General features: G+C 46.5%; 1 protein-coding gene across 1 annotated transcript; it reads right to left on the bottom strand.

Annotated features, from left to right (window-relative positions):
- Positions 1-300: 300 nt before the first annotated feature.
- On the bottom strand, positions 301-23,472 carry MTARC1 (mitochondrial amidoxime reducing component 1). Its single transcript, XM_082615796.1, has 7 exons — positions 22,935-23,472; positions 19,776-19,949; positions 16,497-16,659; positions 15,486-15,626; positions 9,524-9,585; positions 9,359-9,430; positions 301-1,990 (listed from the first exon to the last, which is right to left on the bottom strand). Exons 1-7 carry the CDS (start codon positions 23,207-23,209, stop codon positions 1,861-1,863), a joined length of 1,017 nt encoding a protein of 338 aa, XP_082471922.1. The 5' UTR covers positions 23,210-23,472; the 3' UTR covers positions 301-1,860.
- Positions 23,473-26,183: the final 2,711 nt, after the last annotated feature.

Consider the following 26,183-nt stretch of genomic DNA (forward strand, 5'->3'; position numbering starts at 1 on the left):
GTGGATCTATTGGGGAAGGTGATGGGCCAAGGTTAACGGATTCATTATTCTAATTGCACTTCACACCGAGTGTGTGAAAAACACATTGCAATAGATTCACCAAGCAGAATACATATGTGCACCTGTTACCTTGTAACTTTACCTCAGAGCTAGGCTTGGTTCCAATGATTACTAAACTCTTTTATAAAACCAAAGTGAAAAATGCACAGCTTTTGGTAAAAAGCATGTTTACTTGACAGCCCTTCAAAGGCGGGCGTTCGCCGGAGGATGCTGCGTGTGTGTGTGTCCGGTGACAGGGTGATTGGTTTTGCCCATTCACATCGGTCAGCTTTCAAAGTCTGACTTCCTGCCAAGAAGTGAATACGACCTGAAACCAGTTAAAGCAGCTTCCATTTATTTACAGTTTTGAAACACATTTTTCATGACTTAGCTTCCTAATACAGTCAAAGGGCAAAATGGCAACGAAAGATATACTTCATCGGATCTTAGAGTTATATAATCTGATCAGGAGAAAAATCAGATATTGGTTTTTAAGTGAATCGGCATATGTTTTCTTTTTCACCTTTGAAAGGTTTTATTCAAAACCTAAAATAAAGCCATTTATTTCAAATCACACAATCACGTTTCTTCTCATGCATGGACTTCAGCACTTTTTCACCCTGACTTTGAGGAGGAGCAACCAGTCTTGAGTTGATGGGACCAGCGAGATCCAGAAGGACCCCGTGACGGCACAGCCACGCTTTTAGAACCAAATGCCCACAGCAGAGAAACAGAGAGTACCTGGAGGGTACCCCACTTTCTTTCAAAAAACTTTTCTAGGATAGAAAACTAAAACCCATCCACAAGTTTCCCTCTTTTCAACAGCTGAAAAGCTGAGAAAGGCTGAGCTGTCATTCAGTGCCACTAGGTGGCATCATGTCCTTTTCAGACTATTTCTTTTTGCTCTTAAGACGGGCACCATCGTTTCCCTGGGCAAGGTCAAACAGCATCTCAGACCACATCAGGCAAGGGCGCTTCCCCTACTTAGTGCTACAGTTCACTCTCATATACTGGGAAAAGTTTGGGCTCACCAATGGGATATAGTTGATACTCCGTTTCAAGGCAAGGAAGTTTTTGTCTTGCTTTCCACATATTACCTATCAGAGTCTGACTGCAACGCTGCTCTCATGAGTTGATTTTCTACCCTGACATCTCTGCTGTCCTACAGCCCAGAGGTACTGCATGCTATGAAGATCCATCAAATCCCCATGGACACTGTCTGAGAGACAATAGTGCCAGATCCAAGATGATCTATGGAAAATGAACATCCTAAGTGTTTCCTGAAGGTCAGGCTCCTTATGCCCTTTTAAAAGCTTGTCTAGGGCTTGAGGAGAAAAGTGAAGTGACAGTCCAGCCTTATTTGGAGAGCTATTTAATTTCCATTGCATGCCCCGGGCATGGGGTACTAAAAGATTCCAGAACATTCTTCTCACTCCCCCACTCTTACTCTTTCTCTTCTCTCCTCTTTCCCTAAAGAGTAGCAATGAGAGAATGGGAGTTAGCCCTCTCGGTAGGTGAATGGAGAAGAAGGAGAAAGAAATATTCCACAATCACCGTTAAACAAGCGATTTTTAGAATCCTGCTTTGTCATTTAAGTGACTTACAGAAGTCCTGTTAAGTTATAAAAACTCTCTTTCTTCACTTTGTGCACTGGGATGCTGGAAGCACTGAGACACAAGGAAGCGTCCAAAAGACGAAACACTTGGAGATCACAGATCTAAAGAAAATGCCGAGGTGTCAGGTCCAAAATACTGTGCTTCAAGTGTTGGCATTTTTGAGGACATTTTTTAAAGACACCTGCTATTCCAGGACATATGATTCCTATTCCTGGCCGAGCAGGTACACAGGGTCTCCCACTTGGATGGTCCCTGGGTTTTCCAGAACAAAATACTGTCCGAAGAGAGGTGATTTTCCATATAACTTTCGTTCAGAAGGGTCACACAGGCGATAACTGCAACAGGAGAAAGAACACCATGAATCACAGCCAACCAGAAGCAAGAGCTCAAACAGCATGTGATTTCTTCTCGGCTGAAAGATCTACCCCCAAAGGCCAGCGGGTTGCCCAGCTCCAGCATGCACTGTTCCCACCCCAACTAATAGAACAGCGCCTCCTGGGGTTGTACAGTAAACTGCCCGCCCAATGCACCAACTACCAAAGCATAACCAATGGCCATATTCCCACCTCTTTTCTCCTTGGAATGTTCCCGTTTTCAGCATTAAGAGGTTAGAGACTCGAGATGCTCAGACATACTTGATCACTTCCCTTTTTCCTCGGCCTCTCTCCATGTCTATCATCCTACCAGTCCATCAGGCTCAGAGCCCTGGAGTCATCCTTTAGATCTTTTCCCTCACTTTCCACAGTTTGTCCATAGCTGCCAGGTCCTGAGGTTCTTCCTGTACCACATCTTTTGAATTTGCTCACTTTTTCTCCCACTGTCACAATCTCCCTTCAAGCATCCTCAGATGACTATAATACCTTCTTTTTTTTTTTTGGCCACACCACACAGCATGTGGGATCTTAGTTCCCCGACCAGGGATCGAACCTGGGAAGTCCCTATAATAACTTCATGGCACCTCTTTTTATATTTTTTTAAATAGCCAGCGCTTTTTTTTTTTAGATGTTGGGGGTAGGAGTTTAGTAATTTATTTACTTATTTTTGCTGTGTTGGGTCATCGTTTCTGTGCGAGGGCTTTCTCTAGTGGCGGCAAGTGGGGGCCACTCTTCACTGCGGTGCGTGGGCCTCTCTTGTTGCGGAGCACAGGCTCCAGACGCGCAGGCTCAGTGGTTGTGGCTCACGGGCCTAGTTGCTCCGCGGCATGTGGGATCTTCCCAGACCAGGGCTCGAACCCATGTCCCCTGCATTAGCAGGCAGATTCTCAACCACTGCGCCACCAGGGAAGCCCTATAATAACTTCTTAACCAACCAATCTTCCTCATTCTCCCCTCCTCCACTTTCAATTCACTCTTAACACTACCCTACGTTACTTTCTTAATTTTGCTCTGGTCTTATCACTCCGAGGCTCAGAAACTTTCAATGGATCCCCAGTGCCTAAGGAATAACATTCCAAGTCTTCAGCCTGGCATGCAAGGCTCTTGACCTGGCCCCAGCCAACTTTTTCAAAACCTGTCCCCCTCTGCCCTTTCTGTGCACTTCTGCAGTGCTCTGTTGGGTTCCTCAATGTCCTTTCACCTTGCTTTGCATTTTCCTGGCTTGGGGGTTCCTCTGTGGGATCCCCTCCCTCCATTACCCGAGCATTAGAATACTACCTTTTCTTCAAGGTCCAAATCAAATGCCACCTCTCCTAGGAAGGAAGCCCAGGGTCCCCCAGCCAGGAGTGGTTTCCCCATCCTCAATTTTCTCTACTTGCCCCTTGCCACTCACATGCCGTGTCCTGCAGTGTCAGGGCATGTGTCTATCTGTTCTACTGTACAAGACAGAGAGTCCGTAGAGAGCAGGGGATGTGACTAACTAACCCTCTTGTACTACTCACACCCAGGGCTGGGCACTGTATGTCACTGGTGACCCACAATCATTTGTTGAACAGATGAATGTGTTGGTGAGTAAAATCCTCTGTTAGAAGTAGTATCATATCTTTGTCGGCCAGAAAACGCAAGAATCCCCAGGAGGAGTGTACATGAGATGCGTGTGAATGACACGGCAAGATTTTCCCTCACCCCACCTCCACCAGGAGAATGTTTTCCTTCTGTTTCTCATTTAAGCTAACTCCATTTTTTTAAACATCTTTATTGGAGTCTAATTGCTTTACAAGGGTGTGTCAGTTTCTGCTTTATAACAAAGGCTAACTCCAACTTTACATCACTTTTATATTTAAAAAATTTTGATGGAAAGCATTTTTTTTTCATTCTACTATGCCTTGAGAAAAAAAAAATATTGCAACAAATCAGTCCTACTTTTGTTCTTCAAATCAGAAGTGGCTAATGAGAAAATGGAGAGGGTCAAATCTAGAGCTTCCTTCTGGAGACCCTGTACTGTAGCCAGGTCTCTGCAATGACCTTGGACCCTGGGAACCAGGCACCTCTCCTAGCCTGCCTCTCCTCTGTCAGCATGCAATACCAAGGACATCTGGGGATCTGTGTCCGTTGGAGGGTGACTTCTTCAGGATCCGGGCAGGTCGGCTACTTTTATGGCTTGGTATTTCTCCTTGTTGCAAGCTCGGTAGCCTGAGGTTCTGATTATCTCAGGGAGGGAACTGAGAGTTGGAGTTCTGTGCATCATACATTGACACTTTATGAAGAACATCACACAGATTATCCCTTAATCCTTCCAACAAGTCTATGTGGGAATGCGTATCGTCCCCACTTTACAGGGGGGCTCTCAGAGGAGTGACGGACTTGGCCAAGATCACAGAGCCAAGTGGTCAGGCTGGGGCCGGGACTAAGGTCTGGCTCACTCCAGAGTCAGGACTTTTCCCACCAGGGATGTGATCCTTGGTCCTCCTTATACCTCCTGAGTACACGCGCAGGCCTGAGAAGAGCTGAGGGGGTTAATATTTATTCTCTTACACGAACGGGGTTTCCCCTGCCTCTTCCCATCAACCACGCAAGCACACACTTACTCCCCCACAGGTTAACTTAGGAGCGGAGGACCCACAGAAGCCGTCGCCCCTCCCAGCCCAGGACCTTAACCTGCTCGGGGAGAGGGGAAGCAGGGACAAACGCAGGTGACAGTCGCGGGGGCGAGGCGACCTTCTTGCCCTGCCAGCCGCCCCAGCTCCGTCCCACCTGCGCCCCTGCTGACACCGTCCCTGCAGGGCTACGGGGCAGACTCTACAAACGAGATCAACGGCGACCCCTTGTGGGGCTGAGACGGTATTGTCAGCGGTCTGTGAATTCACGGGCACAGCCAGCCTTGCTCAAGAGACGGAAAACAGGGCCTTACCTCATACACAGATCGCCTATGATTTTTTTCTCCGAATATATATATTTTGTTGTTGATGACAACAAATGGGATAAATAAATTACAAAGCCATTTAAAAACGCCTTTCTTAGTGTATTTTCTCCTTCAATAAATATGAAGCAAACGACTGACTCTAATGGGAGACACAAGACGTTCTGTTTACCTTAAGCAGAGGTCTCCATCCTTAAGGGCGCGGTGTGAGTGGAAACTGTTACCTATAAAGTGCTGTGCACCGGTGAGGGCTGCTTGGTTCACTCATTTACTGGTCAATGCCCAGACCCTGACTTGCAGGCAGGGTCTCTGATCACCGCTGGGTCCCCACCGAGGGGCACAGGCCACTTCTGGGACCTCCCAACCTGCTATGTACACGGCCAGATCAGGAATAAAACAGCACCGTGAAGACACCACGGAGAGGAGGAGACAAAGGCTGAGCAGGTTGGGCTGCGTTGCATTTAATGCAGCCTCAGAAAATGGAAAGGAATGTCTCCAGGATTTTCCCTCTCTCAGAAGGTGTCAAGTTCATAATCTGAGACTATCAATAACCATAGCCTACATGGTCGTTATGTATTTTATCATCTATTAGAAAAACAGTATTTATTGCTTTATTCTGATCAAGGGGGAGCGTGAACCAGGAGATGTATTATTAGCCCAGTTTTTACAAATAAAGAAACAGAAGCATCAAGAACATAGCTGACTTACCAATGTCACACAGTTACTGGGAGGTGATAGAGCCAGATTGGCTGGGGGGCGGTTGTCTCCTTTGACGGCATCACTACCACTAAATCCTTCTGTCTTTAGCTTGGCACAGCACAGTCTAACACAAGCGGAGAGCGGCAAACACCCTTACTGTCCAAGTATTCCTGCATCCAACAAAACCAGTGCATCCACAGAACAAATGAGCTTTATTCTTTCTATTGAAAGCAACAGCGATAGACCCCCACCACTCCTGTGGGATCAGTGTGGGAGCCACTCTCCCTTCAGAAAGAAAAGAATAATTCCCTCTTCATATTTTCAAGCCAGCAGACCAGCCCCCACCATGCTTCGGGCTGTGAGTATTTCCCAGACAAAGGCTCCACTGGGCCTGAGGCCCATAGCTATTCAGCAGTGGTCTCCCTGCTGAGAACTTGCATTCCTGAAGCAGCACAGACCTGGGCACGGGGGACCCAGGAAGAGGAAAGGCAGTGCGGCTCCCAGCATCCTGCCGGAGAGCCGGAGAGCAGAGAGGATGCTCCTGACACCACTTTGCTTCGCTTCTGTGATTTATGTCAGGCAGCCGGGGCCTTTCTCTTCCTGATTTATGGCCGGCTGTCCTGGGGAGAACATACATTACTGCATCTACGGCAATATACATCTCAGTAAGATACAGGAGAAGACACCTAGGCTGGCACCCATCTCCTGGGGTATTAGGAGAAATTAGGTTGGGATGGTTCCTGAGAGCCTGCAGGAGACCAGGAGGGCTGTGCTGCTCCTGGAGACCCTGCCTGCCAGCCCTGGCTCCGTGTTGGGCTCCATTACCCTCCTTCTATAAACACAGGCTCCCGATGGGCTGGGGGGAGGCACTGAAGATTCAGAAGACTGGCCCAAACACAGGCACTTTGTGAATCCAGAGGGAAAGGTGCCAGACTCCAAGCACAGTGTTGGGAAGAGAGAAAGAACAAGATGTTAAAAAAAAAAAAAAAAAAAAAGGATGACGGGGACTTGGTGGTCCAGTGGTTAAGGTTCCGTGCTCCCAATGCAGGGGGCTGGGTTCCATCCCTGGCCAGGGAACTACATCCCACATGCCACAACTAAAAAGATCCCGCCCGCAGCAACGAAGATCCCACAGGCCACAACTAAAGCCTGGCACAGACAAGTAAATCAAATAAATAAATATTTTAAAAAAAAAAGATGACAATCAATTCCCCAAATCACCTGTCTGGTTTGCACACAGAACCATCAAGGCCTGTCCACCAGGGCCTGAGCCAGAGGGGGGCCTGTGGATCACCTGTTAGAACCAGGGCTCCCAACACCCACGGCAGGACGCCTTCCCGGGCCCACCCTGCCTTCGTCTTCCGTGTAGCTCCTCTGCGAGCACAGGAAAGTGGGAAGACCAAACTCTGATTTGTTCTCGTGGTGAGTGAGCCAGCACATTCTGAGGACATCGCTGCCGGTTCTCAGAACCCCTCCTCTCTGGAATGTCCCACCACATCTAGTAAACTCTTCCCCAACATTTTATTGGGACCATCCTCCAACAGGCAAACAAGTTCAAAGAATTTTAAAGAGACCATCCAATTACCAACCATGTGGACCCTGCATATAACATTTTACTATATTTCCTTTATCATGTATTTATCCATCCATCGGTCCATCGTAATTTATTTTTCCATTTCCAAGTACGTTGCAGACTTCAGTAAATTTCACCTCTAAACAGTTCAGCTGGCACATCATTTCCTAGGGTTAAAATTTCTTAACTTTGCGGGGAGGGGATAAAATTTACATGGAGTGAAATGTACAAATCTTAAGTGTTCCATCGTATTAACTTTTTACAGAAAATTAATGTTGTTTTGGGCATTGAGATATACACAACATCCCTCAAAAGGATGGGATTTGCCTTAAGCTGGTCCGTAGCCCCTTCTTTGAATATTCCCACAAATCCACAACCCATGGTGGAGACTCAGATAAAAAGCAGCCATTTGCCCTTCACATCAAGAATCCCTCTCTGTACCTCCCCTCCCAACCTCCCTCCAACCCACCTTGTTTGAGCCTGTTCCTGACCTCCCTCTCTCTGCCATGTGGCCTGGCCCCTGGAAGGCCAGCTGTTTACCTCGCTGTAGCCTGGCCTTGATGCACGACACTGGTCTCCATGGACCACAGGTGCTGGCTTCATGCCTGGGGGCAACGTGCCGTTTGGGACAGAGCCCCTTGCCCCAGGCTTCAGCCTGCCAGGGAGGGGGCCAGATTAGTAGCTTCTGGGACAGCAGGATCAGCAGAGAGGGGCGGGTGCTGATCCAAGTAGACTAGATTGTTGGTCCAAAGAGGGCCATGAGCTTGATGAGAGAAGGAACGAAAGAGACTCCCATTCCAGGGGAACAAGTTTGGTCACACGAGCCCAAGCATAGCCAGCCCTTAATGTGCTCTTTCATGAGGGCTTTGATGTCAGATGACCAAACTTCCACTGCATTCTTTCCTCAAGTCTTCCAGGGTTTTGCCTAAAGTAGGGGCCACCATCCTCCCTGCCTTCCCCCTCCCCCCTGCAAGTGATACCCGAGGACGCATGTCAGGGTCAAAGCCGAGGGTCTCAGGGGCTGCAGAGATGAGACCTGACGCCCCACCTGCGATCCTGCATTCAACATGGAAGGGACCAGTGAAGACGAGCATTTCAGGGTTTCAGCAATATCCCGGCCGTAGATTTGACAGATAACAGCACAGAAGTGTGTGAATCATGAATTGTTGTTTTAGCAAAAGTACTGTAGGTTGATTATAGAAAGTTTAGAGGCTACATACCAGAATATATATTTTCTCCATAATTTCATTACCAAAAGAGCCATGAATATTTCAGTTTATAGCCTGCCAGGCTTTTAGCTACTCAGGCACGTTTATATATTTTAAAAAGGAAAATCAAACAAAAAAGTCAATACTATATATGTTAATTTGTAATCAGCTTTTTAAAATGAATCTTATCTTAAATATCATTCCATGCAATTTAAACTTATTGTCTGTCATTGTCTTTCATTAAAAAATTGTCATGGGACTTCCCTGGCAGTCCAGTGGTTAAGACTCTGCACTTCCACCACAGGGGCCTCTGGTTCAATCCCTGGTCGGGGAACTAAGATCCCTCATGCCATGCGGCACGGCCAAAAAAAAAAAAAAAAAAAATTGTTATTATGAAAATTTTAACATAAACATAAAAGTAGAAAAAATGGTGCAATGAATCCCCACATAATTATCCAAGATTCTATTTATCAAGATTTGCCACATATTTCCACGTGTTCTTTTGCTAAAATAATAGACAGCACACCCCAGATATCACATCACTTCACTCCTATATACTTCAACATGCTTCTCTTAAAACGTATAGGCATTTCTTATAGCACCAGAAAGCCCCTATCACACTTAATGAATTTGTGATGTCACCAAATACTCAGTCCATAATAAAGTTTGCCAAAACATCTAAACCATGTTTTGTTGTTGCATTGTAATTGGTGTGTTCGGATCATGAATTCTAAATGAAAAATAAAATGAATTCTAAATGAAAAATAAAGTAAAATAAAATAAAATGCCAAGCAGGCATTCTGGGGACCAAAGCACCCAGGAATGTTTCCCAAACTATCCAGTCACCGGGACCCGCTTCCACTTCAAGAATACACCTGCGTGGTGTTTCCCCTGCTTCCTCGCAGAGACGTTAAATCGCTTAGTCTTACCTCTTCAGGGTCTCCAGAGGCTCCTTCCTGCTCATGATGCCCGTGTCCGGGTCCACCGTGGTTAAAAGGCACCTGGACACACACACACAGGGCATCATACACGGGACAAAGCAGACGATCTTCCCCCTCCCCTCCGTCTCCTGGGCAGCAGTGCATGCACCTCACCTGGAGCAAGCCATCACCCTTTTCAGTTCCACATCACCAATAAGAAGCTCATTCCATGAGTCCTGGGGACAAAGCACGTAACTCATGTGAGCACTTCGGATCCCCAGCCCTGACCCACCCGTGTAGGGACTTCGCGTGATTCAACAGCTGATGAAGCCACTTCCATCAAAGATGGCCAACTGTACATCACGCCTACCTGCTCCCTCCCTCTGCCTTTGACTTGTTGGTTCTTTCCCCTGAAATGAAATGCTCCCTCTCCTCTCACTTGTAAAGCTGGAATTGAAACTCATCTCCTTCAGGAAGCCTCCCTGACTGACCCCACTTGACTGGAGGTGCTGTGGAAGGCCAGGGTCGGGCCAATGGAGGAAGCGGGTGAAAGAGAGGAGAGGGTATGGAGAGGGGGGCTTACTCTAGGTTGTATCAGATCCCTTCGTGCTGGCCTAAGGTGGATTAATGTCCTTAATCGTTGTGTCTGTTGACCTTGTAGCTCCCCTGGACAGATAGGAACAAATCCAGAGCAGGCCTGTAGCTTTACTTCCCTATGCATCTCCATGGGAGCATTCACAAAGCTCTCCAGCCCAGGAACCTCCTGGGGCGTGTGTCTACGACCTGGGTAACTGGTGCTTACTTTTCAGGGCAAATCAAATCAATGGACTGTGTCCCTCAAATCCAGAAGGGGGGATAGAACATACACACATGAAAAGTGAAGGGTCAATATTCCTTTTAAAAGTTTCGAAAAATTGAGAAAAAGCTTTACAAGACAGCACCCTGTGGGCTGGTTGAATTTTGCAGACAAGCATGGAGCCGGTGGCTTAGAAGAAGAGATTTTTAGGCTGCTCTGGGCAGGCGAGGTTTTAAGGGTAAAGGTACGATCTGAATTGAGTCTTCCAGGGTGGAGATTTTGAGAGGCACAAAAGAAGGGTGAGGGGACTCCAGGCAGTAACAGAAGGAATGACATTTGACTGTGGTCCTGACCTTCTTACCCTCACAGAGAAGGTGCCTGAGAGCCAAAGAAAGGAATCCATTAGTTAAAACAACAGTGAGAGGCCCGCGTACCGCAAAAAAACAAAAACAAAAACAAAAACAAAACAAAACAAAATCTGCCCAGTCCTTTGTTGATCACAAGCCAGAGAGAAAGTTCCAGGCCCAGAATTTTAACTCTGACAGTGTGTATTATTCTTGATATGTGTATTGCGGGGTTTTGTTTTTGTTTTTTTAATCGTAAAATGAGTCTCTTCACTGCCATGTTTCACAACAGTCCAAAAAGCTGGGCACCTCGGATTAGAGCAACCCAGCCTGCTCTGTGTACATTTCTCCACCAGGAGGCACTGTGGTCACACAAAAAACATAAACGATCCGAAAGGAGAGAAATGAAGGTTCTGTTTAGGAAATTAATTTATTATTAATTAAAGAAATATTTACAGAGCCCCTTTAATGGGCAATAAAAACTGTTGGGGATTGCATCACAGATAAATAAGTTAAAAATTCCACCATTGGGAAACTATCTCTTTGGCAAACTGGCGGAAAAGGAGAAAACTATTTACATGTTGATTGCACGCTATGGGTCCAGAACCGTATTAAACGTTAGAGAAGCGCCCATGAAAATCTTCCTAAAGAACATGTTATCTTGAGGTGGTAAGAAATTGAAACAGGAGAAGCTGGATATGGAGAAGCACAGACACAGCACAGTGTGGTTTTGGAAAAGAGAAGCAGCTCTTCCAGGTCTGGCAATCAGAACAGATCTCTCAGGGGAGGTGGCTTTTCATCTGGGCTTTTAAAGAAGGCCAGGAGTTTCTAAGTGGGACGAGAGGCAAGACTTCAGGTGAGCAGGAGATAAGGGAATATAGTCCTTATATAGTTCTCAGTCCAGTCTGTAGCTTGGAGCTTTTACTGGAAGTAAAGGCTGGGAAAGCAAAGTGTGGCAAGATTACGAAGGGACCAGAATGGTAGAGTGGGCAGTTTGGGACTTTTGAGGACTGGGGAGCCACTGAAGGCTTTTGAGCAAGGCAGCAACATTGACTGTCACAAACTTTTAGAGTAGAAGAGATCACTCTGGTGCTCTGAGAGGCTCGGCTGTGACAACATCCAGGATCACTCAGTGGTCCAGACTTGAGACAACAAAGGTGATCTAGCTGGCGGCTGAGAACAGAAAGGGAGCAGGTGGGGCTGGGGATGAGGGGCACATGGGAGAAGAAAGAGTCAGGGGTGACTTACAAGCTCTAAGCCAGGGTGAAAGAAGGAATATGGTAGCCAGGATAGACGTTGTGAAGTCAAGAGGAATTTGCGGAGCTTATGAGGACAAGTTTGCTGGGTCCATAGAACATATGAAAACTCCCAGCAGACAGTCAGAAATGTAGCCCAGCACTGCAAGGGGGAGTCCACGGGTGGACCCTTGGGAAGGACCCACATAAGGGTGACAGATGGTGAAGCTGCAGGAGAGGGTGTCATCACCAAGGGAAGGTAGAGAAAGAGAAGGGTCAAGGCCAGAAATTTTGGAAGCCCCTACCTGAGTGAGGAGTAGGGGAAGGAGAAACAGCAAAGGCACAAGAGCGGTGCCGCCAGGGAGGGAAAGTTCCAGAAGTAGTACCTATAGGTCCAAGGGGAGGGCATTGATGACCAGGAAGAGGTCTCTGAAGGAGGGAGGGGAGAAAGGCAGCCTTGGACTGAAGTGAAGGTCTGAGAAGTGAGGGTGAGGAGAGCAGATGATGGGTGTGAAGGGATGCAGAGAAGGACCACGATCACAAGAGGCAGGTTCTGAAATGAGGAGGGGGTTCTCTTCCCAGAAGCCTCCGTGCAGGTCCTCAGCCTCTGGACAGTCTGCTTCGTCCACTGCACCTGGCACCACCTGCCCTAATCATCTCGAGATCCCTGCCGCAGGCAGATGTGCACAATGCAAATCGGTTTTTGCCACTCTCTTGCCTAAAATCCCTTCCAGACCCTTCCTCCGAAGGGGATACCCCTTGACACCAAGGACCTTGGCTCTCAACGCCCCTCCCTGAGCGCCGATGCTGTAAAAGACAGCAGTTATCTCCGTGCCAGCGCAGCCCTGCTCGTGTGCCCCCTCCCTCAGTGTTTCTTCCTTCTGCGCCACCTGGCCAATCTAGGCTCCTTCATTCACTTAGCAAAGAATTCATGCTGGTTGTGTTTCTAGGAGCTTGGAAAACAACAATGGTCAAGTCCCATCCCCAGAAAGCGTGTGTAGGGGAAACAGACAACAAATCCCCCAGTAAGCACGGTGTATCAGGTAGGGATGTGGGCTGGGGGAGACTAGGGCATGCAGGCCAAGCAGGGTACAGGGTGATGAGGGAAGGCCTCACTGAAGCGGAGGGAAGACCTCAACAGGGAAGTGAAAGAGGTAAGGGAGTGAACCATGCAGATACCTGAGGGAGGGCATGCCAGACAGAGGCACCAGTAAGAGCAAAGGTCCTGGGGGAGGAAGCAGCAGAGAGACAAAGAAGGGAAGAGTGACAGGAAGTAAAGCTCTGGAACTAGGAGGGTGTGGCATCCCATAGGGCCTTGACAGCAATTATAAGGACCCCATGTTTTACTTGAAGAGAGATGGAGAACACAGAGAGAGTTTTGAGTAGGAGGACATGATGTGAGTTACATTTACAGATGACTTTGACCTTAGCTGTGATGAGAATAGACCTTGTAGGGTGGTGGGGGTCAGTCAAGGATAGACCAGTGAAGACAGGCTCTTGCAACAAACCACAGGAGAGAGGGTGGTGACCTGGCCCAGAGAGGAAGTGGAGAAGCATGGCAAGAGGACAGAGCCACCAAGATTTGTTGATTATTCGAATGTGGGAGGTGAAGGAAGAGAAGAGTGGTTCCCACTTTGGGGCCTGAGCAGCTAGAAGTCAGAGCTGCCATACACTGAGATGTGCAAGGCTGGGCAGAGCAGACTTGGGAGTGGAAATTCAGCCCTCAGTGTTGGACCTCCTGAATCTGAGATGAGATACCCCAGTGGAAATACAGAGAAGGCAGAGGGAGTGTTCTGGTGTAAAGATGTTAGTCAAGGGGTCCTCAGTGTGGAGAAGGTTTTGAAAAACGCAGACCAGGGCATGAGTAGAGACAGAGATTGCTACAGACTGAGGGTTTGTGTCCTCCCAACCTTCATATGTTGAAACCTAATCCCCAGTGTGTTGGTATTTGGAGAAGGTGGCCTTTGGGGGGTGATGAGGTCATGGGAGTGGTATCCTTGTGAACGGAATTAGTGTCCTTATAAAAGGGGCTCCAGGGGACTTCCCTGGTGGTCCGGTGGTTAATATTTTGCCTTGCAATGCAGGGGGTGTGGTTTCAATCCCTGGTCAGGGAGCTAAGATCCCACATGCCTCGTAGCCAAAAAACCAAAACATAAAACAGAAGCAATATTGTAACAAATTCAATAAAGACTTTAAAATGGTCCACATGAAAACAAGTCTTAAAGAAAAAAAAACGGGACTCCAGGTATCTCCCTTGTCCCTTCCACCACATGAGGTCACAGAGTGAAGACAGCCATCTATGAACCAGGGAGCAAGTCCTCACCAGACACCTGCACGAATCTGCAGATGCCTTGATCTTGGACTTTCCAGCCTCCAGAACTGTGAGAAATAAATTTCCATTCTTTATGAGCCTGAGCCCATACTGCCCAGTCGCCCCCCTCTCCTGTCTGTGTTAAAAAAGTTGGGTGGCTGGTCACCTACCACCCTCGGCTCACCAACTTCCTGGCCTGTCTTACCTGGCTGTAACTACCTGTTCACATTCTAATCACCTGGACTGTGAACTCCTTCGGAGAAGCAACTGTTTCTTCAATCCCGGTTTTCCTACAGGTCTATTCACAGTGCATAGTACACAGGGGCACTAACCCATTGTGTGATGTGTGAAACATTATTCCAAAACGTGAGGCCAGCCCAGCTGAAGCGTTGTATTAACATCCAACTTAAAATATGAAAGAATCCCAATTAGGGAACACTTAGAATCAGAGAGAAAGCCTTCTAGGACAAGAGTCAGTTCAAAGAAACCTCCTAAATCTGAGGTCCTACTCTGGGTCATCCCCTCTGAACTTATCCCATCTTCATCTGCCCATCTCAGACCGTGGGATAGGAAATGTCTTCCATGTGAACCGTGATACAAAGACCAAAGCCAGGAAGAGAGGAAGCTTAAAGGGGGCCACAGTCAGGGAGGGACCGATAGCCTGAACCAAGCTTCTTTACTTTGATTATAGCAATGAAACCACTGCCCACCTCTCTGGGCACTTTCTACATCTTGGTGCTTTTGGGGGAGGCGTCAGCTGAAATTACTCACATTTTATAAACGTAAGAAGCAGAGGTCTCAGAAAGTTCCAGGACTTATCCAGGGTCAGACGGCCACTTATTGAAGCAGGGGGATTCAGATCCAGATGTCCTGACCCAACGCCCGGTCCCTAGAATGCTCAGAGCTCCTGTGGGCTGTGGTACAGTCTGGGTTCTTGACGTGGGGCAGCCCTTGGCTGAGCCATCTCACTCAGGTTGAAGGTGGCACTGGAAGAGTTTTAGGGAGGTGCCATCTCAGCTTGGGGACAGTGTCCCTCCACCACCCACCCACAGCAGCCCTGCTGTAAATGACTGTCTTCCCAAGGGAGCCCTCAACTACACAGGAAGGCCACCTTCCACATCCTGCTCTGTGGCCCACACAGATCATGTATTCTATGCTAAGTACACTTGACTCAAAATGAACCTGCCTCCTTGGAATTCTCCTTAGAAGTCTCAGACCCTGAACTGCCCCTTGATGCCAGCATCTCTGCCTCATTTATATTTGTATCCTCCACACAAAAGTCTGTACTGATCAGATGCTCAAGAAATTGCAAACTTGAATCATTGCATAATACAGAGCCAATACCTAATGCATCCTTCTGAATAATCTAATACAACAGCAAAGACTCTCATACCTTAAAAAAAAAAAAAAGTTAAATCCAAGGAAAGGGGCAAGAAAGGTAGAGCGTTACCTCTGCATAGACACCACACCCTGAAATTATGATATTGGGCCGGAAGTTAGTTGCCTTAACTTTCTTCTCTAGCCTGGAGTTGAGATCTGCCAACGATGCCTCAGAGAGGATCAAGAAGGGGCTGGCGTCTGAGTATGGGACCTGATGGGAAAATAGGAGCCGTTACAGCATGAGGTTCACACAGGCATTTCTCAGAGGTCACATGGGTCTGATTCCTGGAACCTTCCACCACCACCCCCCCGCCCCACCTCCCCACACAATCTGTCTAAATATTTCTCTAGTTCTATTTACAGAAAAGTCACGGCAATTCAGAAGCTTTAAATAGCCTTGCAGATACCAGGAATTACATGATGGAGTGAAGAGAACATGGTCTCAGAATCTTAGAGCTGTCCTTTTCTCATCCTCCAAACTCTCACACATTTATTTTGTTAAGCTTTGATGGCCTCATTTTGTGTGATAAAAAATATTCACTGATTCTACAGATACTTATTTTTCACGCAACCTGCAAATCAATGTTCAGCATGGCCGTGGCAATGGCACTACATAGCATTGTATGTTTCACTCTCATGATGAATTCTTACAGCCTTATTTCTTTAAGGGCCAGTCTGGTCATTTTAAATCTGTGGATCTCCATACCCACACTCATCGGCCCAACTGTGAGCTGCCACACCATTGCAATCACGGTGTAAAAAGGTTGGACTCCACGTGCAATTACAGAATGGAGTGGGAAAGATACTGACCTAGAACAGTTTTGAAGCTGCATTAGCACCAGAAGGTTTCTGTAAATAGGAATTTTTGCTCTCAGGCAAAAATGCAAGAGTCCCCGAAATCGAGAAACACAGATGGTGCTCCTAGTGGAAGGGCCTTACTTTTGCAATTGCTTGTGACGAAAGTCATGGCAAAGTGACAGAACCGAGCTCAGCAGACATGCCGCCCTGTTCTCCCCTTTCCAAGGAAGCCTCTCTTCCATAGGACACAACAAAGGCCAAAGCCAAGGGATGCTCCTCTGACCTGGTCTGTGGGTCGAAACGGGTCTTCGATCTGGTGAGAATTTCTCGGTTGCATGTGAGGTTCAAAGTGCACCAGGCGGTACGGCTGCGTCTTCAGGAAGTTTGTTATCCACTGGGCTGCGGCCTCACCGCAGTCCCTGCCCTCGATCTCCAGGCCATGCACTCTGCAGGGGTTGTGGGCAAAGAACAGATATTTGAAGATCTGGACATCCTACCATGTCCTACACATATCCAAAAGGCTGCACCAGGCTATGATGTCGCTGTAAGTCCTACATTATCAGGAGATGTCATTTTAGCCTGGCCCTGCTTCTGAACCATGTGGAAGCTCAAAATGAAGACGCAGTTTCAAGCCTTGTTCCCCGTCCCCGCTTTTTTTTTGAAGTATAGTTGATTTACAATATTGTGTTCGTTTCGGGTATATAGCATAGCGATTCAGTACTTTTGCAGATTATATTCCATTACAAGTTATTATAAGATATTGGATATAATTCCCTCTGCTATACAGTAAATCCTTGTTTCTTATCTACTTGATAAACTTAACAGCTTTCTGTATGTTAATATTGTCTCCTGCAACCTTGCTGAATTCATTTATTAGTTCTAATAGTTTGGGGGTTGTTAAAGGAAACCTGAGTCCCAAGGGCTCTTGGCATCTTTACCCTAATCTAAGCTTTCTGATTCTGCAGTTTCCAAACGTGACCTTGTGTAGTCTTTGGGGCATGGACCAAAAGCCTGTATGGGACCATGAAAAAAGTTTCCACATAATTCCAAGTGAACCAGTAATTAAATTTAAAAAAATGTAACCACAAGAAAGTATGGGTATATGTCCAACTGTAACAGGGGCCAGGCATGCTCAGCGGGCCAGGCCAGCAGGTTTGAGTAGCCGCCCGCGGTCAGCCTGACGCCACAGCCCGTCACTGCCACTCCTTCCCCAGGAGCCAGCAGGTGGGCCATGGAAGGCCTGAGGCCCTGGTGCTGCTGGCAGTGAAGGCTGCAGGCGCCACACTCGTGAAATAGGGACAGAGCAGGCTTGCAGCTGTGAGCGCCCGGCCTCGGGGATGGGGGCTGACACTGAGCGGTCCTGGGGCAGGGAGTGTCATGGGAGGCGGAGTGCTCCTTTTCCCCAGAGCCCTCCAAGCCCTAGAGCCTCCGGGTGGGTGAGCTGAGGGCACCGGGGACAGGCTGAGGGCTGTGTCCTGCAGAGCTCCAGAGCCCTCGCCATGGGCCCCCCACCGTCAGGGCCAGGCTTGGACCTAATGGTCGCAGCCGTCTCCATGGAGGCCTCAGCAACTGGAGTATATGGACACTGGCATTAAGGTAAAAGCTTCTACCAGCTTCAGTCTCTCCCGTTCACATTTCTGATTGGTATTTGCTAACGTTTGTTTGGGTGGAGGTTTATAGGAACATCATGACCTGACCGTGACCTGACCTCAAGAACAAAGGATGTGACCCCAAGAAGTTTGCAACAACTAACCGCGCCCTCCCTCACCTCTCCTAGAAAGGGGCTTTGCTGAAAGCTTTCAGGGAGTTCAGGGCTTTTTAAGGCATAAGCCACCCGTCTCCTTGCATGGCCCTGCAGTAAATCTTTTTCTGCTCCAAACTCTGAAGTTTTGGTATTGCTTGGCCTCACTGTGCATCAGGCACACAGATTGCGTTTGGTAACATAACGGCGTCAGACAAACAGGAATCAGAATATGGAGAAACATGAAATACAAATTGCAATAGGCATATTAAAAAGTTTGCCTCAGACAATGATGAATGCAAATTAAATCAATAAGAAATTACCGTTTTTAACACAAAAATGGCAAAATACTTTTGAACATAATGGTCAGAATGAGATGAGACAGATATGCTTATAAACTGCTGGTGAATATATAGCTGGTATAACCATTCTGCAAAGCAATTGAGCAACATATATTAAAAGTCTATAGGAGCCGTACTCTTGTCGCTGGAAAAACCACTGCTAAAATTTTTTCCCTAAGGAAATAATAAGAGATATGAACAGAGATTTATGCTAAGTTATCCATCACATTCTTCTTCATACCTGGAAAAAACCAAAAACAATCCAAATGTATAAACATGGGATGTGCTAAAATGCATTCGAGGACACCCATGTTTTTAACAATCTGAAAAAATACTCAACGTTCACTTAAGTATATAAACCATATTCAAGATTGGTACTATTTCAATTTGGTTTTTAAAGTATTAGCCATAGAGACAGAAAGAAAATATGTCAAAATATGAATCATAGTTATCTCAGATGGGTTTTGTTTTCTTCCCTTTTTTGGTATTTTCCAATTTCTCAACAATGAATATGTATTACTTTCATAATCAGAGAAACCATCAAATTAAAATGAAAACATATTACTATGTTTAAAATTCTGATATTACAGAAATCATATTAGTTCTGCACTTTACGAACTTTTGGGGGTCTTTAGACATTTTTCAAGTAACTACATTTTTTGATGTGATGTTATTTTCTATGACAGGCTGTGGACTAATTAAGTATTCACGTGGCATTTTCATTCAAAATGCAGAAACTGTAACAAAAGTATAATTAGACCATATTTTAACTTTCTCATAATAAGATAAAAAAATGAACTTTAGACATGATTTCTTAAAAGCAGAGCTAGTTTCCTGGAATAATTGCTCCCTTGAGGGCCTTCTGATGTTGAGGAAAGACACTCTGTACAGAGCAGTCTCCTGGCTGAATCTCCACTCTCACTATTACAGGGACACCTGGGCATCTGCAGGTCAGAACGCTCTTCTGGTTGCAGCTGGTCTTTTCTATTTTGGAACTTCCTTTCATCAGAACTAAATATCATAGGTCATATAGCCATTTGCAACTCCCACCATAACTCAGATTTGGAAGATTCCCAGTCTTTCCCGGCAACATAGACATGATCCTAGGGTAACACATTGATCTAACCTCACCTCTTCCAGGACCCTCTCCCCACTCACTTCAACCCCATTTTTGTCCTTTATCCTCTGGTGGTGTTATTTTTCTCTTGTTGACATGTCAATATGCCTTTGATCCCATAGTTTTCTACATAAGTCTTTTATGTTTCTCTGCCCCACATCAACACACAGTTCTGAAGCTGCTCCCCTTTTCCACCTTCTTTTAGATCATCACGATGTTGAGGACCTGACCCTACATATGGTACATTTACAATCAATGGTTAATTATTGACAGTGTTTCTCCAGATTTCCGCCACATTTCCCATTTTCCCAAAACTGCAGGAATAAATGCTCACGCAAGGATTAAGAGCTATCCTTTCCTTACCTGCACTTGTGCACTGCATTTGTGGTGGGTGTCTTGATGGGCAGCCGCAGGTCCTTCGTGTAGGCTGCACTGAGGGTCAGGGTGTCACCCTCACAGGTCGGGGAAATCAGGACCAGGCGGGGTTCCTGTCGAGCAGTAACCATATTCCCCTCCTTGTTGATCACAAGCCAAAACCTGCCGTTTTCAAAACACAAGGTATGCATGGCCCACCATGACAGGCAGCCAGTCTCTGGGGGAGTTTCAGTGATGCACTGTCATGTTTGATTTCCTTGCTGTAAGCCTGGTGTGTGTGAGTTTGTGTGCGTGTGTATATGTGTGTGTGTGTCAGTCTGTCTGCCTGTCTTAAACATCAGCTCATCAGCCCAGCAAGACTGAATCTGTCAGTTAATTTCAAAGTGTTTAATAATCACTCGTGCATCGGACAAAATATCTGCAGAACATTTTGGACTCCTTGATGGCACAGAAATCAAAGAAGTTAATTATACGTCCATCTCAATTGCCAGAAAGTCTGGTCACTTTCATAAACATGCTCTAAGGAGATGATAGGAATCTATCTCGGAGAAAGACAAGGAAGCATGGTGCCTGGTACAAGGAGACGCTTCTGTATTGTTCTCAGAGGGTGGAGTCAAGCTGAACAGCAAACAATGCCACTTACACTTTGCCAAATCCACCCCCAACTTTAAAAAAACATTAATGTTACAGTATTCAGAGTTGTGACTTCTGCAATTTTCCAAAAGGCCTATTGTTAATATGGACAATATTTTTGGGCCCAGTACTCAAGGTCTAGAGGTACTTCCCAAAACAAAGATAAATGGAGAAATAAAAGCAATAGAAAGAACTGTTCCCAGTTAAAAAAAAAAAAAATGATGGGTTTGTATAGAGGACCTTTCAGCTACTGAGGAAGCTAAACATTGACATTTTGGTCATTTCCATTCACACTGAATGGAATGATTACAAGGATAGAAGTGAGCTTGTGCTTTGGGAAGCCAGAGACATAAGAAAAAAATATGGCAGATACTTTAGATCATCACCTCTGGCGGGTCATCGTGGTTGCGTTGTTCAGCTATGCTAGAAAAATAAAGTTAGTGTAAGCCCTTTCCCGAAGGAATTCCCTCTGACCAATCCTTCATCCTGGATACAGGATGTCCCAAATCCTTGGTACTAGCACGTGAATATTCTTTCTGGTAATCTTTCCTAGTAATAATGGTAGTCTGATATTTCTAAAATACATATCTGATCATGTCACCCCCTTCTGCAAACCGCAACCCACCACCGCCGCCCTGTGGTTCCTACTTTCAGAATAAAACCCCTTAACTCTTCAGCAAGGCAGGCAAGGCCCTTCATCATCCAGCTACCCTCCCAGCCAGTCTTACCACCTGTGCCCTCACACATGCCAGCCTTTCTTTCTCTTTTTAATTTTTTTATTGCGGCAAGATATATACAACATAAAATACTTGGCATACTCTTAGGTACACACCCAGAAGAACTGAAAGCAGGGACTCCAACAGATACTTGGGCGCCAATATTCACAGCAGCCTTCTTCACAACGCCGAAAAGTAGAAACAACCCAAATTTCCAACAACAGAGAATGGACGTGAAAACAATATGACTTTAACCATTTTTAAGTGCACAATTCAGTGGCATTAAATACTTTCATAGTGTTGTGCAACCATCACCACTGTGTATTTCCAAAACATTTTCGTCATCACAAACAGAAACTCTGAACCCATGAAGCAATAAATACCCATTCCATTCCCCTCTCTCCCCAGCCCCTGGCAACCTCTAATCTGCTTTCTATCTCTATGAATTTGCCTGTTCTAGGTATTTCATATAATTGGAACTATATAATGTTTGTCCTTTTGTGTCTGGCTTATTTCACTTAACGTAACGTTTTCAAGATTTGTCTGTGCTCTAGCATGTATTAGAACTTCTTTTTGTGGGTGAATAATATTCCAAAGTGTGTATATACCACATTTTCAGTTCCAGCTATGAAGTCCTTCCTGACCACCCCAGTTTCTCATGCTCCTTCCTCTGTGCTCCCTGGCACTTGTCACATTGAGTCAATTACCACCTAGGACTGCAAGCTTTTGTTTGCTTCTCTCCATCACACTTTTTGATAGTATGATGACAAAAACAGCTCACCGTTCCATTGTGTCACCAATTGCCCTCTGTCTGGGGAACTGGAAGGGAGAAAAGTTACAACCCTCATCAGTCCTGTGTGTTACCTACAGAAACCGAGGGCTGGTCTGGGAGGGAGTCTGAAGTGCAGCCTTACACTGAGGCCAAGGCCAGACCCAGAATAGGACAAAGCTGCTTGCTCTGGGCCTTTGAGATCTTCGCAGAACCCCAGGAATTCACACAGGTCGAGACTACCCAGGTAGGGCATAAATAAAACCCCTATTTACAAAGCACCAGTGTGCTAAAGAAAACAAGAGTCCCGATGTCACTGCTGTGTGGCTCTGAACCTCAGTTTATTTATCCATAAAAGGGTGCGTGGGGCTTCCCTGGTGGCGCAGTGGTTGAGAGTCCGCCTGCAGATGCAGGGGACACGGGTTCGTGCCCCGGGCCGGGAAGATCCCACATGCCGCGGAGCGGCTGGGCCCATGAGCCATGGCCGCTGAGCCTGCGCGTCCAGAGCCTGTGCTCCGCAACGGGAGAGGCCACAACAGTGAGAGGCCCGCGTACCGCAAAAAAAAAAAAAAAAAAAAAAAGGTGCATGAGAGAATTAGGGAAAATAAAGTATGTAATAGCACTTTTTAAGCTGCAAGAATCTGAAACTTTAATCGTTGTTATTATGATTATGTGCTCCACCTTGGTGGGCTCTTTGAGGGTTTGGATCCGTGGCTCCAAGTTTCCCCAAGTTCTCAAGAGACAGTAAAAGTAAAGTGGCGGGGACCAATCCTGTGAGGCTCGCCCCTTCCGCTAGACGGAGTTGAGTCAGTTTGCTTGCGCACCGGCTGACACCTGGGGACCAATGGCGCATCTCCTCTGGGGCGCGAGCCATCGCAGGAAGGCAGATCGGGACCCTGGGTCTGCTGTTGGGAGGTGACGGCCCCCTTTCCTCTTCTTCCTTGCCGCTCCCCCGACCACCGCCAGCTCCCACTTTCTTAGTAAGAGAAGAACTCCGCAGGCCTCCCCCGGTCCCGGGCTCAGCCCTACCTGTCCCGCAGGTGACCGCTGCGCAGCCCCAGGGCCGTGCACTCCGCCGCCTTCACCGACACCCCCTTGCAGGATTTGACGGGGTAGATCCAGAGCTCTGCCACGGTGCCCACCTGCTGCAGCCGCCGGCGCCGCCTGGGCCGCGCGCGGCGCCAGGCCACGGCCCCCAGCGCCACCGCGGCCAGTCCCAGCGCGGCGACCCCGAGCCAGCGGGGCCGGGGCTGCGGCGCGGGGAGGCCCAGGCGGGCCAGCGCGGACGAGCCGGTGGCGCCCATGACCCAGCGATCGCGGGCGCGCCGGGGACTCCAGCGGGGCCCACCCGGGACGCCAAGCAAGCCAGGCAGGAGCGCGGCCGCCGCCGGGGGCTGCTGGCGGAGGTGCCGCCCTTAACCGGGAGCCCAAGGGGACGGCGGTTCCCGAGTCTCTTTCCGGCTGGAGTACCGCGTCCTGCTCCTGAGGTTGGCCCCTGGGGCGCTGCGGGCAGGAGGTGGTGTCTCGGCTGCTACGCGGTCTCCTGCCCACCGCCGCCTCCACTTCCGCCGCCTGCTGGCCACTCGGCGACGTGCCCTCCCCCAGGATCGCTACAAGTGACCAGTTTACTTATTTACGTATTTGTGGCGTTGACTTAAAAAAATGCACAAGGTGAAAGTTGCAAGTTAAGTTTTATTTGGAGCAAAATGAGGACTGCAGCCCGGGAGACAGCGGTTCAGATAACTCTGGAAACTGCTCAGAGCGAAGGGGCAGCCAAGGGTACATAGGAGTTTGGCAACAAAGGGCAGGCAGTGTGGAACGTCATAAGATTATTGTTAATTAAAGAAAACCAGTTATCTCAAGTTAAGGAATTTACCCCTTTTCTATGTATGGGCAGATACAGGAGACCGGGCTCACTGAAATCATTCCTTTGATATGCACCTCAGCTATCTGTGCCAGGATCCTGTATGTTTACATCCTGAGTTTCCTAGGGCTCACCGCAGGGAGTGACTGCAGTCTGATGGCTGCTAGATGGCAGGGATCCTCTTCAGCCCTGAGTTTCCTCAGGGCTCACAGGTTCACGTTGGAGAGTTGCAATCGTTGATGACTGTGACATCCTTTGTTTATTGATATGGCAGGAAGTATGCATTTATAAATATTCCATTTATCAGTGGGTTGTTTATTTAACCTAAAATAAACCAAAAAAATTCGCAGGGCAAAACATAATTTTGAAATTAGAAATCAGGCAGCGGGCAGATCCCTCTCCTAGAGATAGGAGCGGGCGGGCACCACGTGGCCTTCCCAGTGTCCAGCTGCCTCAGAAAACCCTAAAGATTCCACACAGAAAAAGAAACAAACCAAAACTGAAACTGTTATAATTAATAAATGAATTCAGTTAAGTTGCAGGTCACGAACTCTATATACAAAAATCAGTTGCGTATCTATACACTAACAATGAACTATCAGAGAAATTAAGAAAACAATCCGGGCCTCCCTGGTGGCGCAGTGGTTGAGAGTCCGCCTGCCGATGCAGGGGATACGGGTTCGTGCCCCGGTCTGGGAGGATCCCATATGCCGCGGAGCGGCTGGGCCCGTGAGCCATGGCCGCTGGGCCTGCGCGTCCGGAGCCTGTGCTCCGCAACGGGAGAGGCCACAACAGTGAGAGGCCCGCATACCGCAAAAAAAAAAAAAAAAAGAAAAGAAAACAATCCTATTTATAACTTACCAAAAAGAGTAAAATACCTAGGAGTTAATTTAACCAAAGAGGTGAAAGATTTGTACTTTGAAAACTAAAACACATTGAAGAAGACACAAATAAATGGAAAGATGGTCTGTGCTCATGGATTGGAAGAATTAACATTGTTAAAATAACCACACTACCTAAAGCAATCTGCAGATTCAATGGAATACTTAACAAAATTCCAATGTCATTTTTCACAGAAATAGAAAAAACAATCCTAAAATTTGCATGGAGCCACAATAGACCCCGAAGAACCAAAGCAATCTTGAGAAAGAAGAACAAAGCTGGACACATCACACTTCCTGATTTCAAACTATATTACAAAGCTATAGTAATTAATATAGTATAGAGTTGGCATAAAAACAGACACATAGATCAATGGAATTGCTCAACTGAGAGCCCAGAAATAAACTCACACATATCTGGTCAATTAATTTCAACAAAGGAGCCAAGCATAAACAATGCGGAATGGATAGGATAGTCTTTTCAATAAATTGTGTTAGGAAAAGTATGAAACTGAAACTTCACTTCCCACCCTAACTTACACCATACACAAAAATCAATTCAAAATAGATTAAAGACTTGAATAAAACCTGAAGAAAACTCCTAGAAGAAAACATGGGCAGTAAGCTCCTTGACATCTGTCTTGACAATGATTTTTAGATTTAACACCAAAAGCAAGGGCAACAAAAGCAAAAATACATAAGTGGGATTACATCAAACTAAAAAGCTTCTGTGCAGCAAAGGAAACCATTAACAAAATGAAAAGGCAACCTATATAATGAGGGAAAATATTTTCAAATCATATATCTGATGAGGGGTTAATATTCAAAATATATAAAGAACACATACAACTCAACAGCAAAAAGAAAAAAAGCCAATTTTTAAAATGGGCAGAGGAACTAAATAGACATTTTTTCAAAGAAGACATACATACAGATGCCCAACAGGTACATGAAAAGGTGCTCAACATCACTAATCATCAGGGATATGCAAATTCAAAACCACAGTGAGATATCACTTACACCTGTTAAAGTGGCTATGATTGTAAAAGCAAGAGATAAGTTTTGGGGAGAAAGTGAAGGAAAGGGAACCCTTGTGCACTGTTGGTGAGAACATAAATTGGTCCAGCCACTTTGAGAAAAAATATGGAGTCTCCTAAAAATTGTTTAAATAGAAATACCAAATGATCCAGCAATTCCACTTCTGGGTATACATCTGAAAGAAACAAAATCACTATCGTGAAAAGACATCTACACCCCCAGGTTCACTGCAGCATTATTTACAATCACTAAGACATGTAAACAACCTAAGTGTCCATAGACTGATGAATGGAGAAAGAAGTTGTGGTGTATGTATATACAATAGGATATTATTCAATCATAAAAAAAAGGAAATCCTGCCATTTGTGACAATATGGATGGACTTCGAGTGCATTATACTAAGTGAAATATGTCAGACAGAGAAAGACAAATACAGTATGATTTCACTTATAAGTGGAATCTAAAAAACCAAGCTCATAGATACAGAGAACAGAT

This window comes from Mesoplodon mirus, assembly GCF_964341445.2.
Source record: "Mesoplodon mirus genome assembly, chromosome: 3".
Lineage (NCBI taxonomy): Eukaryota > Metazoa > Chordata > Mammalia > Artiodactyla > Ziphiidae > Mesoplodon > Mesoplodon mirus.